General features: G+C 35.7%; 7 protein-coding genes across 7 annotated transcripts; 4 read left to right on the forward strand and 3 right to left on the reverse strand.

The window, feature by feature from the left end:
- Nucleotides 1–18: 18 nt before the first annotated feature.
- On the reverse strand, nucleotides 19–1,422 carry B0P05DRAFT_479514 (kinase-like domain-containing protein; the record flags this gene model as incomplete). Its single annotated transcript, XM_051575069.1, has 5 exons — nucleotides 19–114; nucleotides 157–482; nucleotides 528–907; nucleotides 988–1,283; nucleotides 1,333–1,422. 5 exons carry the CDS (start codon nucleotides 1,420–1,422, stop codon nucleotides 19–21), a joined length of 1,188 nt encoding a protein of 395 aa, XP_051430333.1.
- Nucleotides 1,423–2,589: 1,167 nt separating this feature from the next.
- Nucleotides 2,590–3,470, forward strand: B0P05DRAFT_575436 (GTP-binding protein; the record flags this gene model as incomplete). Its single annotated transcript, XM_051581642.1, has 5 exons — nucleotides 2,590–2,682; nucleotides 2,708–2,798; nucleotides 2,846–2,915; nucleotides 2,963–3,000; nucleotides 3,046–3,470. 5 exons carry the CDS (start codon nucleotides 2,590–2,592, stop codon nucleotides 3,468–3,470), a joined length of 717 nt encoding a protein of 238 aa, XP_051430334.1.
- Nucleotides 3,471–3,496: 26 nt separating this feature from the next.
- B0P05DRAFT_591592 (E2F-associated phosphoprotein-domain-containing protein) lies at nucleotides 3,497–4,167 on the reverse strand (the record flags this gene model as incomplete). The annotated part of the gene is made up of 4 exons (XM_051582918.1): nucleotides 3,497–3,695; nucleotides 3,737–3,839; nucleotides 3,887–3,985; nucleotides 4,047–4,167. 4 exons carry the CDS (start codon nucleotides 4,165–4,167, stop codon nucleotides 3,497–3,499), a joined length of 522 nt encoding a protein of 173 aa, XP_051430335.1.
- Nucleotides 4,168–7,474: 3,307 nt separating this feature from the next.
- Nucleotides 7,475–9,570, forward strand: B0P05DRAFT_575438 (uncharacterized protein; the record flags this gene model as incomplete). Its single annotated transcript, XM_051581643.1, has 4 exons — nucleotides 7,475–7,639; nucleotides 7,733–7,808; nucleotides 7,875–8,048; nucleotides 8,090–9,570. The coding sequence occupies 4 exons, from the start codon at nucleotides 7,475–7,477 to the stop codon at nucleotides 9,568–9,570; spliced, it is 1,896 nt and encodes a 631-aa protein (XP_051430336.1).
- Nucleotides 9,571–10,025: 455 nt separating this feature from the next.
- B0P05DRAFT_575439 (uncharacterized protein) lies at nucleotides 10,026–10,433 on the forward strand (the record flags this gene model as incomplete). The annotated part of the gene is made up of 1 exon (XM_051581644.1): nucleotides 10,026–10,433. The coding sequence occupies one exon, from the start codon at nucleotides 10,026–10,028 to the stop codon at nucleotides 10,431–10,433; it is 408 nt and encodes a 135-aa protein (XP_051430337.1).
- An 83-nt stretch (nucleotides 10,434–10,516) lies between these two features.
- On the reverse strand, nucleotides 10,517–13,751 carry B0P05DRAFT_561357 (component of IIS longevity pathway SMK-1-domain-containing protein; the record flags this gene model as incomplete). Its single annotated transcript, XM_051580469.1, has 13 exons — nucleotides 13,493–13,751; nucleotides 13,337–13,442; nucleotides 13,208–13,289; nucleotides 13,124–13,164; nucleotides 12,911–13,068; nucleotides 12,763–12,859; nucleotides 12,632–12,709; nucleotides 11,858–12,573; nucleotides 11,690–11,807; nucleotides 11,442–11,621; nucleotides 11,226–11,395; nucleotides 11,026–11,180; nucleotides 10,517–10,979 (listed from the first exon to the last, which is right to left on the reverse strand). Exons 1-13 carry the CDS (start codon nucleotides 13,637–13,639, stop codon nucleotides 10,520–10,522), a joined length of 2,508 nt encoding a protein of 835 aa, XP_051430338.1. The 5' UTR covers nucleotides 13,640–13,751.
- Nucleotides 13,752–14,089: 338 nt separating this feature from the next.
- B0P05DRAFT_561361 (uncharacterized protein) lies at nucleotides 14,090–16,181 on the forward strand (the record flags this gene model as incomplete). Its single annotated transcript, XM_051580470.1, has 8 exons — nucleotides 14,090–14,252; nucleotides 14,300–14,338; nucleotides 14,382–14,495; nucleotides 14,544–14,669; nucleotides 14,710–15,286; nucleotides 15,330–15,495; nucleotides 15,545–15,608; nucleotides 15,656–16,181. Coding segments are annotated over exons 1-8 (1,675 nt in total), but the record flags the coding sequence as incomplete, so codon positions are not given.

The following is a 16,181-nucleotide window of genomic DNA, read 5'->3' on the forward strand; positions in this document are numbered from 1 at the left end:
CTATTGTGTTACTGCTCTTTATTTTGCTGAACCAAAGACATGGTTAACAAAGCGTGCTAATTCATTTGAAGTAGCACATTGTAGCAATTGATTCTGAACATGAATTTCAATTTCCTAACATCTTGTTATTCTTTTAGCATTTCAAGTGGTATTTACCTGTAAAACGTCAACAGCATGTGGCCTTGTTGATGGTGTTTCATCCAACAACCAAGCAACAAGTCCCCTCATATACATAGTGGGATAACTATAGGTAAATGTTGGACTGGATTCGCTTAAAATAGTATTAAACAAGTCTGTTTCATCCTTGACTAAATAATGAGGTGGTACACGGTCCATCATTTCAATCAGAGTGATGCCAAGAGACCACATATCAATCTTCTCATCATAAGGTTGTTCGCGTATGACTTCGGGTGCCATCCATTTGCTTGTGCCTAATCTCTCACGGTTACATCTGTTTGTCTTGGTAGCAAGTCCAAAATCAGCTATTCTTTGTTAAGTTGTTATTGTTTGTTTGTTTATAATATTACCTAATTTGACTTCACCATTCCAACCCAACAAAAGATTTTCACATTTGATATCACGATGAATAAACGATTTAGAGTGTAAATAAACAAGCCCTTTAAGTGCCTCGCAGGCAATATGAACTGCATATTGTTCAGGTATGCCTCGTTGACACAGCACAGCAAATACAGAGCAACGCATTAAATCCATGGCCATCCAGACATCCCGTTTCCATAATGAAACTTCTCGTAATCGAATTAGGTTTGTATGACCAGTAGCCATGATACGCAATTCACGTATGATAGAAGCCTTGTATTCACGATCAGGATCAAGGTGACATCGTTTGATAGCCAGTAGCACATTCTTCTTGTAGCGATGTTGAGCCCTTACCACAGAACCATTGACACTATAAAAAAAAGGGATGTTTATTCCAACTGACTATATATAGAGGATTGCTTGTTGTTTATTATTTATTATTTTGCTAACCCTGTGCCAATTTCTTTAAAGCCGTCGTATTTGTTACGCGGGTCAAGAGACGAGACTGGAATTTTGGGCAATGCTTTTCTGAGTTTACGTTCAAAATCGTTTTCTGGTCTTCTTAATGGCGGTAGTTGAGGTATTTCATTACAGAATCCTGCTGGGCGCCAAGGGTGTTTAGAAATATGTTTCTGAAGGTTAAGTGTGCGCAAGTGATACGTCTTTTCGCTGATTGGTTCAGGCTTGAGAAAACAATCACTTCCAAACACATTGGGTATTTCATAAAATCCTGGTGATCTCCAAACCTAAAAAGTATAAGAAACAGATACACGACATTTATAAAGGGAAAAAAACCTTTGTTGGTGTAGTCTGTGTGATGTCTGTGTTGCTCTTATTGGAATACACAGAGTCTCTTCTAAGACAGCCTGTGGATCTTCGCTTCATATTCAGGTTAAGACTCATCATTTGAGTTTGTCTTGTCCTGTTATCTGCTGTAGTAGATGATTTAGATTTACGCAGATTGCCTAATGAAGTTCTTTTGTTTAAGAGACCACCTAATGTTTGCTGTCATTGTATAAGTTCATGTGTGCTGCATATTTTCTTTACTTGCCTTTCTACTTTCTTTCAAGACATCAATGATGGCTCTCCCTTCTAATTTGTTAAATCCAAATTCATTTGTTTCATTGTGTTGAGTACGAAAGGTAGATGATTTGCGTCTAGAAAGCATGTTAAAGAAAAAGAAAGAAAGAGAGAGAGAGAGAGAGAGAAAAGAAAAAAGAAAGTTTATATACAAATGTATATAAAATCTAGGCCTATTCATATACAAAAAGAAAAAGAAAAGAGTGGCGCTGCATCTCCAACAAGGCATACGCTTGTTCACGTGCCTGTTTTATAGTTTAGAAAATGATATATACCATCATATACGTGTCTTTTAATCATATTATGTATATATAAAAGTGCCTAAATCTTCAAGTATGAGCAGTAGCATATCCTCTACAGAATAATGAAAAGTGAGGCATTTTGCTGCTTTAAAATGTGTGCTGCAGAGCAAGATAGTTTCAGACTTGATCAGCAGACTTTATGTACGTCACAGGAAACTGTTTCTACATCTTAAACGCATATATGAAAGTTACTCCTTGAAATATTCTTTATTTGTATTTGATTAAAAAAAACGTATCTTCTTTTACTTGTCAAATCTGTCTAATTTGAAACTACGCATGTCTAGTAGCACAATATACGGCTTTATGGAATTCTTTCCGTTGGTCATAACAATAAAGAACATGCCATACTATGAATTTGTCTAAATAGGCTATATATTTCTATTCTCTCTTTGGCCATTCAACATTGCTCATGGCATTTGCTTATATCAGACAAGCGCGTTTACTAATAGGCCTAAGGATAAAGATCGCCTTAGAGAAGGGTTCCGATTGGTAAATAGGCGATTTATACAGGCTTAGAATAAAATGACAATATTTCTTAATGAAAACGGGCTTGAAATCAGTTGAACACAACAAAGCCACCTAGACCAAATTAGGCTTTGTTTAATAAACTTCTTCTCTTTCTGGTTCGCTCTCTTTCTTTCTTTCTCTTTCTCTCTTTTTCTTTATTATTATGCTCTCAGACGACGAATATGACTACCTCTTTAAGCTTGTGCTTATTGGTGACTCTGGTGTAGGAAAGTCTAACTTGCTTTCTCGATTCACAGTAAGTTAACACATTGTATAAGCAGATGAGCTTATGTCTCTTAAAGACCAACGAGTTCAATCTCGAAAGCAAGAGTACTATTGGTGTAGAATTTGCAACAAAGAATATTGAAATAGGTAAACAGTTGCTATTGAGTCTATAGAATAACGTGTGTTGTGTATAGAAAAGCGTTCTATTAAAGCACAAATCTGGGATACAAGCGGACAAGAACGTTACAGAGCCATTACAGGAGCGTAAGTATAATGGCGAGACAGAACAACATTATTTATACTGTGCTTAGTTACTACCGTGGTGCTGTTGGTGCACTTGTTGTCTATGGTAAATAATACATGTCATATTATATATATACTTATCATTTTATAGACATTACCCGCAGAAACTCCTTTCAAAATGTGTCACATTGGTTAAAGGAACTTCGAGACCATGCCGACCAAAATATTGTGATTATGTTGGTTGGTAACAAAGTTGATTTGAGCGAAACGAGTCGTGCTGTTACAACAGAAGAAGGTGCAGATTTAGCTGAAAAAGACGGATTTTTATTTATGGAAACCTCAGCACTTGATGCTACCAACGTAGACAGCGCGTTTGAAAAGGTGTTTACTACCATCTTTGAAAACTTACCCAAGACTTCACAAACATCAGCAGACGAAAAGAGTGCTTCTGGCCCTACAAACGGTGAACGCGTTCAACTAAGACCCCCAAGTGTTCGTAGCATGTCTCGTAACAGTAGTATGGATGAAAACAGAGAATATCGCAAGAAGGAAAAAGCTGGTGGTGGTTGTTGTTAATAAATATATATATACATATAGTTTATTTAGGTAGCTACAACATTGAAAAAGTGATAGACTTCTTCTTGATCCAACATGGCCACTTGAATGCCACACGTTTCGCATGTCACTTTTTGATAATATTCTTCTTGACCATCATCACTTTTAAACTTGTATCTTTCGCCAGGCACTGTATGACAGTTTCTGACAAACATGGCTCTAAACTGATCTGCATACTTTTCATGTCTATTGATATGTCAGTTGAATGGCTACAACACTTTACTTACCTTTGACAGCTATAACATAAAGTAGTAAAGCACATGGGACATGTCAAAATAGCATCTGTCTTTGCTTCTATGGGTATATTTTGGTCTGTTCTTGAGGAATCCTCTAGATTGATAGTATGAGCAATCATGGTGAGAAATGAATAGACTTACGTGCAATTTGCTTGGAGACCCAAGCTTCGTCTTCGTCATCCATGTCTGGATCATATAGTAACTCGTCATTACTTAAAACTCTTTTCTTTTGTTGTTGCTCTATTGATCGAGATGGTTAGTCTTTTTTTTTTTTTTTTGCTTTCACTCAGTTAGATCTTACTTGGCTTTTGTTGATTAGGGAGGCCAATACCCATAGTTTCTTGATCTAATTCTTGTTCTGAGTCAAAATAGACATCGTCGTATAACTCTTCTTGCTTGTTGGAATCTTTGTCTTTGCTCATTGTTTGAAGAAAAAAAAGTAGAAATCCTTATAGCGTCTTTTTTTTTTCTTTCGTTGAATAACCGCTTTTAGCAGATTAGTTCAAGTTTAAAAAAAATATGGGAAGCATACTATTCACTATTACTTACAAAAAATATACATGAAAAAAGAAACCTGGCTTTAAGTATAAAAGAGTAAAATAAACGCGTTTTATTGTCACCAACACACTGCCCCTTCTGCTCAAAACAAGCAGACCATTTTCATTTTCTTTCTTTTTTTAAATTGTTTTTTTTTTGAAAGAAAAAAAACAGGGTAAAAGAGGGTAGCCACCACAAAGAAACAACCCAGACAGAGGGGAAGCACGGCAAACACCCTCCCGAAATTGCTTGTTCGCAGTGGAAGAAATTAGTAACTACTCATCGCTCCTGCTGCCCTTCAAACTACGCGACAACAGAGACAAAAAAAAGCTGCTAACTACAACAAGAGACAGAGACGATAGAAGGAAACTAGAAGATTTATGCATGCCTTTAAGGAGGATTCAACTGTCTTCACACATCAACCTTCCCAATGTTGTAGTAGCCAGTTCCAACCCAGGTTTGTTAGCATAGGCCTTTCCAAACGCAAAGAGACCAAAGCCTCTTCTTGTTGTACTCATCCTACACAAAATCACCGCGAGCCTTTCCTGTTGCAAGAAAGAATAAAGAAAAGAAGAGAAAAAAAGAGAAAAAGTAAGGAAAGGGATTTTATAGATGTGGTTAAAGTCACGATGCCAATCAAAGAACTTGCATGTGAAAAGCGTAAGTACTTCTTTCATGTCGTCAGCGGGGGGTTTTTTTTTTACTATTAGTAGAGCTTTCAATCTCTAGTATAGTGCATTCGTAATAAAAACAGCTTGGAGATGTGATAAACACTGAGATCTAATACGCTGGTTTATGGCTATCAAGTGTGCATAAATCGTAGCTTGTATGTTCGGATTATCTGCTGCTGTCTATGACAACTCGAGGATCTTCCTATTTGTCATGGATAGCTTCAATTCAGATGTTTACAAAGTGAATATAGATAGATAGGAATGACTATATCATCTTGATCCTTAAGCGCTTAATCAAGATCACTTGACCAGTAAACAACATCAAGCTAAAGATGCAATAAAAAAAAGATATATCTTATGATTCAGATACTCAACTTGGGAAGTGATAAGTTATAGATGACATCCAATTGGTAATAGTAGTTATTGATTAAAAGAGACTAAGCAATCATAGTTTTTATAGTCTATTGTTCTATTATCTTGAAACAAGAATACCACAGGTAGCTATTAAGAAGCATTTCCAATAAACATCAAAATATAAAGGAATGCTGTGTGTAATGCGTCAAAAAGAAGAATTCCTCCTTTGCTTTTTATATACATAAATTTCCGTAACCTTGTACTTTTTGGATCTACTTACGGATTGTTCATTCGCAAATTAGAAGGAAACACTTATTCCATTCCCAGAAAAAAAGTAACCATTTCTGTATAAATATAGTGATCTTAAGGTATAGTCCCTTTAGACTTTAAGGTATATCGACCTTTTCCACTTTATTCTACAATGTTCTTTTTCTATAAAACTTTCTCTTTTGCCTTCCATTGATAGATTAAAGTTTTGTTTGTACTTACAAAAATCTCGAATGTTATAACATAATATCTTAAAAGGTATTTTATAAGAACTAGTGCTTACATTCTAACCAATATTTACTGAAAAGAACTAATTACAATGTAAGACAAACTTTCAATGCGGATAATTAAGACTATAAAACCCCTTTCTGGGGTATTTGATCTTAACACTTATAGGAAGCGCAATGATGTTTCTGTATCTTTGATCTACCTTTATTTTTTTATGAGTTTTTTTTTTTTTTTACTGATACCTACCCATTGTCTCAGACTTTGTATATTAAAGCATCATACATACAAAATGGCTGTTTGCGGAGTCTGAAAATACGAGAATAAAAATAACTGCATCTTTGGGCTGTTTTTAGCAAAAGTTCAATTTCTGATGCGGCTGGATGAAGAATTGAATTGCTTTGTCTTGGGGTAACAGTAAAAGCTGTATATTTCTACTTTCTGAGTCTATTTATGCGAGTAACATAGCAACTTTGCTACTAAAATATTGCGAGAAGTGATAAAAATGTCTTTGAGGTTTTTCACTCATTTCTCATCATTTTCATAGCACAACTGTTACACAAACACATTCAACAAAAACTATAGCCTCTGGCGCTCATATTAAGTATTTAACCTTGTCAATAGCTTCATTTTTCGTCTTGTAGCGTCAAAAAGAAGATCACAAGTTGTCAAACTTAAGATTTTATGAGCAATACCCTTTGGTCAAAAATGTCTTTTGACCAAATTTTACAAATCACTTTTTTAGCCCAAAACAACTCCAAAGGTACCATGGATGTTAGTAAACATAGTTTGTGGGTATTTCCAGCATTTGTTCTCGCATAAGCAGGCTTTATGTGTCCTTTGTGTGGCTATGCAGTCCTGTGAATTTGTTTGTTCTTTTGATGAATCATTGGTTAACTCAATGCCCCAAGAAGACTCGCGTATTCTTTAATATACAAGATGCATTTATTTCAAGAGTTAGAAAGCTCTTTGCATGATTTGATGAAATGAACGGCATCTTGCGTCTGAAAAAAAAAACTGAAATAACTCTTCCTTTTTTTTTTCTTTATGAAATGACTATAGATACAAACTTTTCGGAATAGATATATATATGTATATGCAAAAACAATTACTTGCTCAATAAATCGTTTTATGAATGCCTCCCTTGAATTCATGCACTCCTTTTTTTTTATGACAGCTTCAACTGCATTGTCTTTTCGCTCACAATCCGATATATCAATGTCTTCTGTTCTAAAGTAAAGATAAAAGGATATGAATGGCAAACGATGACAATCACATGGTCATTTTAGGGGTAAAAGTGTTCAAGTGATTAGGGAGAAAATATTAATTTACTCATTCATATAAATGGTAATAAATAAAGAGAAGCGCACAAGCCAATATAGTTGCCCTTTTAGTTTAAAATACCTGTTTCGAGAATTCAGCTTTTATCAATCTTTTTTTTTTGGTAAACAAGATCACAATAGCATTGCATTTTCTCTATAGATCACTTGAATCAAGACACTCAATGCCATTCATTCATGACAAGCCATCGAGAAAAAAAGAAGAAGAATAAAGCAACATTTGTCCGAAATACGTAATTTTTTATTGTCATATATATAAAAAAACGCATATAATACGGGAATTTTATATCAAGAATTGGTTGCATTTTTCTCCTTTCTACTTTTTTTTCTTCAATATGTACATGACACCTATTAAAACAAGCGGGCGAAATTTAGCTGGATTATGGCGCCCTTCTTTTGTGAAAGTAGAACAACGTCTGTATGTATTTGGCGGTGGAGGCAATGTGACGGACGATCTCCATTATCTTGACTTGAAAAACATGCATTGGGAATTAATTCAGGTGAGTTACTATATTTCCGTTTGTATGTTAAAAAGCTGATTTGACCTAAGTCTTTCTTTTCTTTTTGTGATGTCTTTTTTTTTCTTATGATAGAATACAACTGGTACACCGCCCTGTAAACGATACGGACATACGGCAACACGGTGGAGAGATTCTATTATCATTTTTGGTAAGACGCAATATCCTGATATAGTTTCTTTTTTGTTTTGTTTACTAATTAATGTACATATATAAGGTGGCTGTAATGAATACCAAGAGTATTGCGGAGATGTTTTTATTTTTAACTTGAAAACGTCTTCTTGGTATCAACCAAACATTACAGGCACCATTTCTTCTCGTTATTTGCACAGTGCTGCTGTTTTTGAAGACAAGCTATTGATCTATGGTGGATTTGCAAAGAGTTCAGATTGTAAGCATACAAAGCATATATGTAGCTGAAAATGGATTTAGGCACTTATGTACTGGACGAACTTTGTGTACTTGATCTAAATACCATGACTTGGACAAGGTTTCACGATATGCCACCTAGGTACAACCATTCAGCCACACTCATAGGCAACAAAATGTATATTTACGCAGGCAAAGACGAACAAGGCAACACAGTCTCTGATCTATTTATGGTCAATCTTTCCAAGTTACCTTATACTCCCCATTTAGTACTTGGTGGCACACAGGAGCAGCAACTTCAGACCCGCATGGTACTAGTGAAAAGCCAGCACTTTTGTGATACTGCTTGTGGAAAATTACTTGTGTTTGGGAGATACCTGAGTCAGCATCATCCCCATTATCTAAAACAACAACAGCAACAACAGCAACAACAGCAACAGCAACAACAACAGCAACAACAAATTCTACTTCAAGAAACCACTTATAGCTTATGGATGTTGGATCTTGATACGCTTGAATGGGAAAAACAAGAATGTGATGGTCATTTTGAAGTAGGTGGTTGGAATTACTTTACTATTATCCATGAAAAACATGGTCTCTCTGAAGAATCGCAAATCAACATCAATAACCTCTTGTTTCTTGGCAACACGGATCCATACAGACCTCAAGGCTATGATCATTTTAGGGACGCTTTAGTGATTCATGGAGAATCTCTGGGATTGTATGACATTGCTGAACCAAGATCGTCTAGTGAATTTATCCAACTCCTAAACAGCCCTGAACTATCTGATTTTTCCATCATTGCAGCGAACGGAGAAGAAATCTTTGTACACCAAGTTATCTTGCTAACTCGCTGGCCTCACTTTAAACATATCCATAAATCTGGCATGTCAGAAGCAATCGAGAGAAAGATGAAGATTCCTGAACCCGTGGAGGTCATTATGGCCTTTCTCAAATTCTTATACAGTGATCGATTAGATGAATCAGAACCTTGGCAAGTCATATGTGATTTGATGGTGATGGCCAACATGTACTTGTTACACCGACTGAAGAAATTATGCTGCGAGAGGCTGTTTAGGCATTATTTGTCAACTGAAAGTTGCGGGGTAATCTTTGAAAAGGCTATTTTAGCTGAAGAAATTGGACTTAAATTGCTAGCTCTTGGCTTTATGTTTAGAAACTATGGTTTCATTCTTAAATCGAATTTGCTCTTAGAATTGCCGCCTTCGATTCGCCAAGAATTCTTGGATGCTGTACCTAAAGAAGCCGTGTTGGAAGTCGGTAGATCAAGACATGATTCACGGCACCATATGCACACAAGCGCAAGTTCGAGTAGCATCAGCACACATCACAGTAATAGTTTAATTTATCTGAACAACTCGACTACTCAGCCCACTAATACAACAACAACAACAGTTGATTATTACATTGCAACCACAATACCAAATGAATTTCAACGCAGTGCTACTATGAATGAATTAATACCCATACAAACCGCTAACAATACTACAAGCAGCAGCAATGATATGACTGTAGAAGTATAAATCTCAATTTACCAATAAACCCACAATTTGTCCTACAATGATAATATAGCTAGGAAAATCACTGAAATTTATCCAAAATTCTTCAAATCTAATTTGATCGTAGACAGTGTACATCTCCTTTAAACTCAGTGGAGTCATGGACGATTAGTTTCAAAAAGAAAAAACACCTTCAACTTTATAACTCATTTGAAATGTGGCTTTTTGTTGCAATAGTCATATTTTATAAATAAGTTGAGATATTTTAAACATTTAAAGGAAAATGAAAAAAAGGGAATTTTTTTAGTTGACACAAGAGTTCTTTTAGACTAACTGAGATGTGTTACATATCAGCTAAAAATAGATGAATCTAGCGCATGATTGGTCAACAAAGACAAGAGAAAATGTAAAAATAGATTTGCATTTTTCATATAAATAGAGAGGTCAATTTGTTGTGAAGATGATTATTTCCATACAAAATGTTAAAAACCGTACGCTTTCACCCTATTGACACTATTATCATGACTTACAGTGCAGACGAATATGATCGCTCTTGCTTTGCTTCAGCATCGCCCATAAAGTACGTTTTCCGTCCTGCTCAACAAACACCCGTCGTTTTACCTGTGCCTATTCAAACCAACAATACAACCAAACCTGTCATCAAGCCATTAGACCTATCTATGATTCCTAATTCACGTAGACGTGTCATTGATTCCCCTATTCAAGAAGCCAATCATGTAAATAACAAGACCAAAAGACCCAAGCTATCTATAAACACTCAATCTTTAACGCCTCTTTTCTTTTCTGGATTATCAACACATTACAAGTATAAAAATGAAGATGAAGAAGAAGAGCATGGCTTCTTAATTCCTGTCTTGGCTTGTTAAACCTACTGTTTATACATTTATAATAGCATTCATACCATTTGTGATATAACTCATTCTGCATCTAATAATAATAAAAGAATACTAATTTATTGAGAACGCATTCTTTTCATATTGGCAGTATTGATCACAATCTTTTTGTTAACAGATTGACGTGGTGATGATGTGCGCTTTTTGGCCAACACATCATCTTCCTCTTCCTCTTCGCTTGATTTCTTTCTTGATTTAAAGGCTATAGACTCTAAATCTGCTTCTTCGCTTGATCTCTTTCTGGTTAATGGAGGTCTTTCTTCTATACTTGATGGCTCTTGTGTGTCTTTTGTCCTTTCTCCATCCTCCTCTTCCTCTTCGTCTTCTTCGTCTTCTTCTTCCTCTTCTTCTTCCTCTTCTTCATCGTCTTCATCGTCTTCATAGCTCACTAGAGGCTTTGGTATCTGTTCAGACGATGTTGTTTCTTCTTCGTCTGATGTATTAAAATATTCTTCTTCATCATCATCTACTGTGGCGGAGACCCAGCCTTCGTGATTCGCTTTTTTATCTGTATGTTCACTAAATTACATAGATCAGTCTATGCATTTCTTTCATATCGCCTTACCTTGAAGAACTGCCTTCAGTTTGAGACGTTTCAGCTCCTCTTTGATTCTCGTCATATTTCATCCTCAGTTGCTTACAAGTAGGAACATAAGTGATTGTGTCTAGCACGGAACCAAACTGAGTCACCAAATGAGTCAAAAGGGACTTGATGTTTTCCTAAAGAGACATAAGAAACAAAACAAACCCCTATCTCTTTGTTACCTTGCGTATATGTTCAAATAAATCAAGACAAGCTGAATTTAATAAACAATCTCTGCCATCTGTGTCTAATAAGACACGTATTGTGGGTTCAAACACATTGTGCTTTACAAGGTTGCGATTGTAAAATTCATCGTTGAGCGCAATGCACACTCTAAAGAATCGCAATGCAGCTATTGTATCTAGGTGAGTGAACATATAATTGAATAAACAACTTGCCTAATTTTATATAAGCATATTTTGATCTATAGAGTTGTGCAATTTTGATTATCAGATCAGAAGATAAGACAACGTATTTGCTACGGAAACCATGGTGTCTAATTGCAAAATAGAGAAATTCACAAATATATAGACAGAGTTGTGCTTGATCTTGTGTCATCAGGAGTGGTTCAATAGGTCCTAATGCTGTATGATTATGATTGCTCCCTCTCTCTTTTTTTTTTTTTTTTTTTTTTTTTTTGCTTTACCTTTTAATGACATGGTCTTGATGTCAAAGATATCAACAGGCTTTAATAATGTAGTTGTATGCTTGTCATAAAAGAGCTGTAAGAATTCGTCTGTTTCTGGTACTTGTTTGTTTAATGGCTAATATGAGACATAAGCTATACAGATAACTTACACATTGCTTTACTTACATCATTTGGATTTCCACTGGCTGTATTTGGGTTATTGGGTATACCGCTATTGGGGTCCAGCAAGAGCCTTAGAATTTCAAAATATTGGACCTTAAGGTCATAGTCACCATCTACAACAAATCGCTCAACAATCACATCAATCAATGGCTTCAATTCTCTGTCTTGTTCTTTTGACTGCATCAAGATATGACTTCGAACAGAAACCACGTCCAGATCAGTAAAAGAAGCCAGTAAATTAAGTGAAGTTGTGCGTGTTGTCTTGTCTTGATCTGCTAGTGCAAAACACAACAAATCAAATAGACCAAACATGGCCAATGCTCTAAACAGATTGACGCGTATAGAGTTCTGCATTTGCTTTGTGAGTTGACAGAGTTGATTCACAAATCGCATGATATCACATCGTTTTTCTTTGTCTGTCTTCATAAGCCCAAACAGTTCTTTGAGGAAAGAATGATTATTTTGGATATGACTGACAACTTCAACATGGTTTTGAAAGATGAGATTCCCAAGGACACTCAAGAGTCCTTCGATATCAATAGGTGGTGAATCTGGCAAGATTTGTTGTTGAATAATTGTCTGAACATATTCAAGTCTGAATGTTTGATCCACTTTATGTTTAATAGACTCTTCTGTGAATTCAATAATTTGCGGTGTATTACTATGTGTCTTTATGAATTCTCGGTGATTTGCTTTCATACTGGGTGTTTTTGGATTGTCTAATAGACACAATTCAGTCTTTTGCTTGTTTGTTTGTTTGTGTAAAAATAGACTCACATTCTAATATGCCCATAAATGCAAATAGGTATTCATCTCTGACAAGTTGTTCAATGATGCCTTGATCATTTAGGCCCACTAATAATAACAAGACATGAATAACAAACTCACAAAGATAGCTTGTCACTTACATATCCCAATCATAACAGTATACAAAAGATGCAAATCTTTGATGTCCTCTAAATCTTCACAGGTCTCGAACAAGGGTAGTAGTTTATCAATATAATTCTATAGAGTGTCAATACACTCTCCCATCATTACAACTAATTCATCACCTACTTCAATAGAAATAAAAGAAGCCATTTTTTCTTTTTCTTGTATACGAGCATGAATCAAAATATCGGCAATTTCCTGTAGATTCGATAATTCAGGGTCAGGCAAAGATGTCATTTCAGGACCACTGTTGGCTGGTGGTGACAAGTCGCCATTGTCCATATCTAAGAATGAGAGAGAGAATGAGTGATTGAAATTACAAGGATAGAACAAACAAACCTCCTGTCATGATACCATCTTGCTTTTTACCAATATATTGCCTATGCAAACTACTTAGACTTGGTTACTTTTGTTGTAGCCTACCATATTTCATCACAACCAGCTGGATCTTGAAAACTTAAAGCAAGATCTCGGTTGTCATCTTCTGTCCATACAATCAATGTTTCTGTTTACAGATGTAAGCAACATGCTCAAACGCGTCTATTAGAGTACCTTGTTGCTTTTGATAGAAACGTCGTTTAGTAACTTGTGAGTTGAGTAATATGCTATCATCCTCTTCAGACTGTACAATAATCTGATCGGGTTCTCCATCTTGTCCCTATACGCGAATAAGAAAGACGCGTCAGGAAGTATAAATTTCAACGTTACCAGTTGATATACACAAAATCCAGTTCCTTTGTCTTCCCAGTTAGTGTCTATATTGAGTTGATAAAGTTTGACTCGGTATGTGGAGGAAAGTGCGTTTGCTGTGATCGCTTGATCGGAAACTAAAAGGTTGTTATTCTCGTCCGTCATAAAGGCTAGTCTTAACAAAAATGATATTTATGTATACAAAAAAAAGCGTTGAATTGGTATGACACACCCCCTTTTTTTTGTGAGTATACTAGATTGAACAAATACAAAAAAAAAAAAAAAACTTCTCATCCTATCTACACATGTACCTTTGATTGGTTTACCAAATGAGTGACGTTGTATGCGTGTTTTTCTCACTGATGTTGGTAAAGAGGCGCGACAGATCAATCTATCTTTTTATGGTAATCAGCGATTTGTATTTGTTATTGTTGTTCAGTGAAACAATCGTACCTGAAATCGTTTTAACTACTTGGAATAATCGTTCACGGAAAACCGGAACTTGATAAACACACCGTGTATAAACAATAAAGAAAAAAAAACAAAATTTGCTTGTGTGACTCTCTTTTGAAAATAAAATCCTAAATATGGTTGTATTTACTAAACAAGTCTTACCAAAGAATCGGTCGGAAAAAAGGAAAGATCAAATAATATATAAAGAGAAACTTAAAAAGATTAGCTACATGTCATCATCTTTTTTTCTTCTCTTTATATTATGTCTACAGTGAAAGGCATTGGTAGTTTTGGCAGTACTGCTCTTCTTGTTTCTTCCATGACAGTAATGTATTTGTTTGTAATTGGCAGGTGTATTCATTCTTTAAATAGGGACCTGGACTGTCAACCATTCCTGCTTTATTTCAAACGGTAAAGAAATAACAAGTAGGATTTCTAATAAATATACATATAGTCTGGCTGGATTGTACCTGTGACTATCTTTATTGTCATTGCTTTCTTGTCTGGTTGTTCTGCTCTGTTTGTTTGCGAGGCACTCTCTAATATCCGAGGAAATGAGAAATTTCAGGCAAGTTAGGTCATGCTACACCTTCATTCGCTTATCTTTAAATATTAGGCTAAAGTAGAACTGACGACAATCGCTCAAGTCTATCTCGGAAAAAAATATCACTATTTTTTTCAGTTGATGCTTTTCTTGGCATTACAAGCTGTCAATGTTGCTAGTATTGTTATTTCTACACAAGTAAGTATATTTATTCAATGCATTATCTGATACATGTTAGACGTTTGATAACATGATTATTGCTATCTTTAAAGGGACTTGTGGTGCTAGTCTTAATCCTGGTGGTTGGTTCTGCATTACTGATGAAACTGGTCTGAGTGGCAATTCACCTTTTCCTAGTTCTGATTACTATCTTTTTACATTTGGCTTCCTATTATCTGCTCTATTGATCATTCCGTTGGGCTTCTTTAGTTTAGTAGAGAACATTGCATTCCAAATGATATCCTTTACTGTCTTGACAGCTGTATTGATTGCATGGATTGTCGGATTTGCTCAAGATGGTCTGGACACTGATCTGTTACCTATTACAGGTCCCAATGCAAGTATGGTGCTTGGTATAGCTATTTTCAACTACAGTTATATCACTACCATTCCATCATGGGTCAACAGTTTGCGTCCTGATGTGAGCATTCATAAATGCTTGTGGATATCTGTCCTCATTTCTACTTTATTCTATATCTTACTAGGTAATGTTATGGATATAGATACAATGACTTATTTTCTATTAGGTGTTTTTGGCGCCATGGCATATAAAATGGATGCATCCAGTGATATTTTAGCCGTATTGAGCGCAAACGGTAAATAAACAAATAAGCAACCTTATACTCATTGTTTATATAGGTTCTAAAGCATCTAAAGTGATGGCGTATCTGTTCCCTGTTTGTGCATTAGTGACTTCTATTCCGGTCTTTACAATTGTCATCCGATCCAACTTACTTCGAGGTGAAATCTGTAGTAAATCATGGGCCGTTTTCTGGTCGAATTTGTTTCCTTGGTTTGTTTGCATGTAAGTAAAAGAAAGACGATATATAGAGTGATTTAACTTAAGAAAACAGCCCTTTACAAACAACAAACTATGTGAATGAAATTCAAAATTGGAGCAGTCTTTTCTTTCAATCGGTAAGTAAATAATAGATATGCCTATCATCCTAACAATTTTAATATAGACTTGTAACTTTGTTTTGCCTTTTATTCTCTACTTTGTGTCTAGAAAGTACGTTGCTTCCGTTGAGCCGGCAGAGGATACAGAACAACCCGTTGCTCCACCCATTGAAAAGCAACAAATGATGATGTCTCAAGTCCCAGTGCCTCCATCTGTCATGCAAAATCCTAACGATAACGATGTCCGCATGTTTAATCCAGATGATAATTATTCCATTTCCATTCGCAGATCAAGTATTCACCCGTCAAGGCATAGTCAAGTTGAGCAATCAATCATTGCTTATTCACCTGCGATGGAGAAAGTACCTGCTATTGTCTATAGTGATATCTATGACTCAAATCCAAGTTCACCTATCATGCCTAAGGCACCTTCTTCACCATTATCTCCTCATCGTAGTCCAAATGGTCTAGGTATTTCTGGCCCAACCAATGATAGTCATCTTGCAGTACCACCAGCATTATCTACCCCTGGATCCCCTGATTTATCTTCTGTAAGTTCAAAGAAAGAACAGGCGTTGTCTGTACCCAAAT

This window comes from Gilbertella persicaria (genome assembly GCF_025201335.1).
Source record: "Gilbertella persicaria strain CBS 190.32 chromosome Unknown B0P05scaffold_60, whole genome shotgun sequence".
Taxonomy (NCBI): domain Eukaryota; kingdom Fungi; phylum Mucoromycota; class Mucoromycetes; order Mucorales; family Choanephoraceae; genus Gilbertella; species Gilbertella persicaria.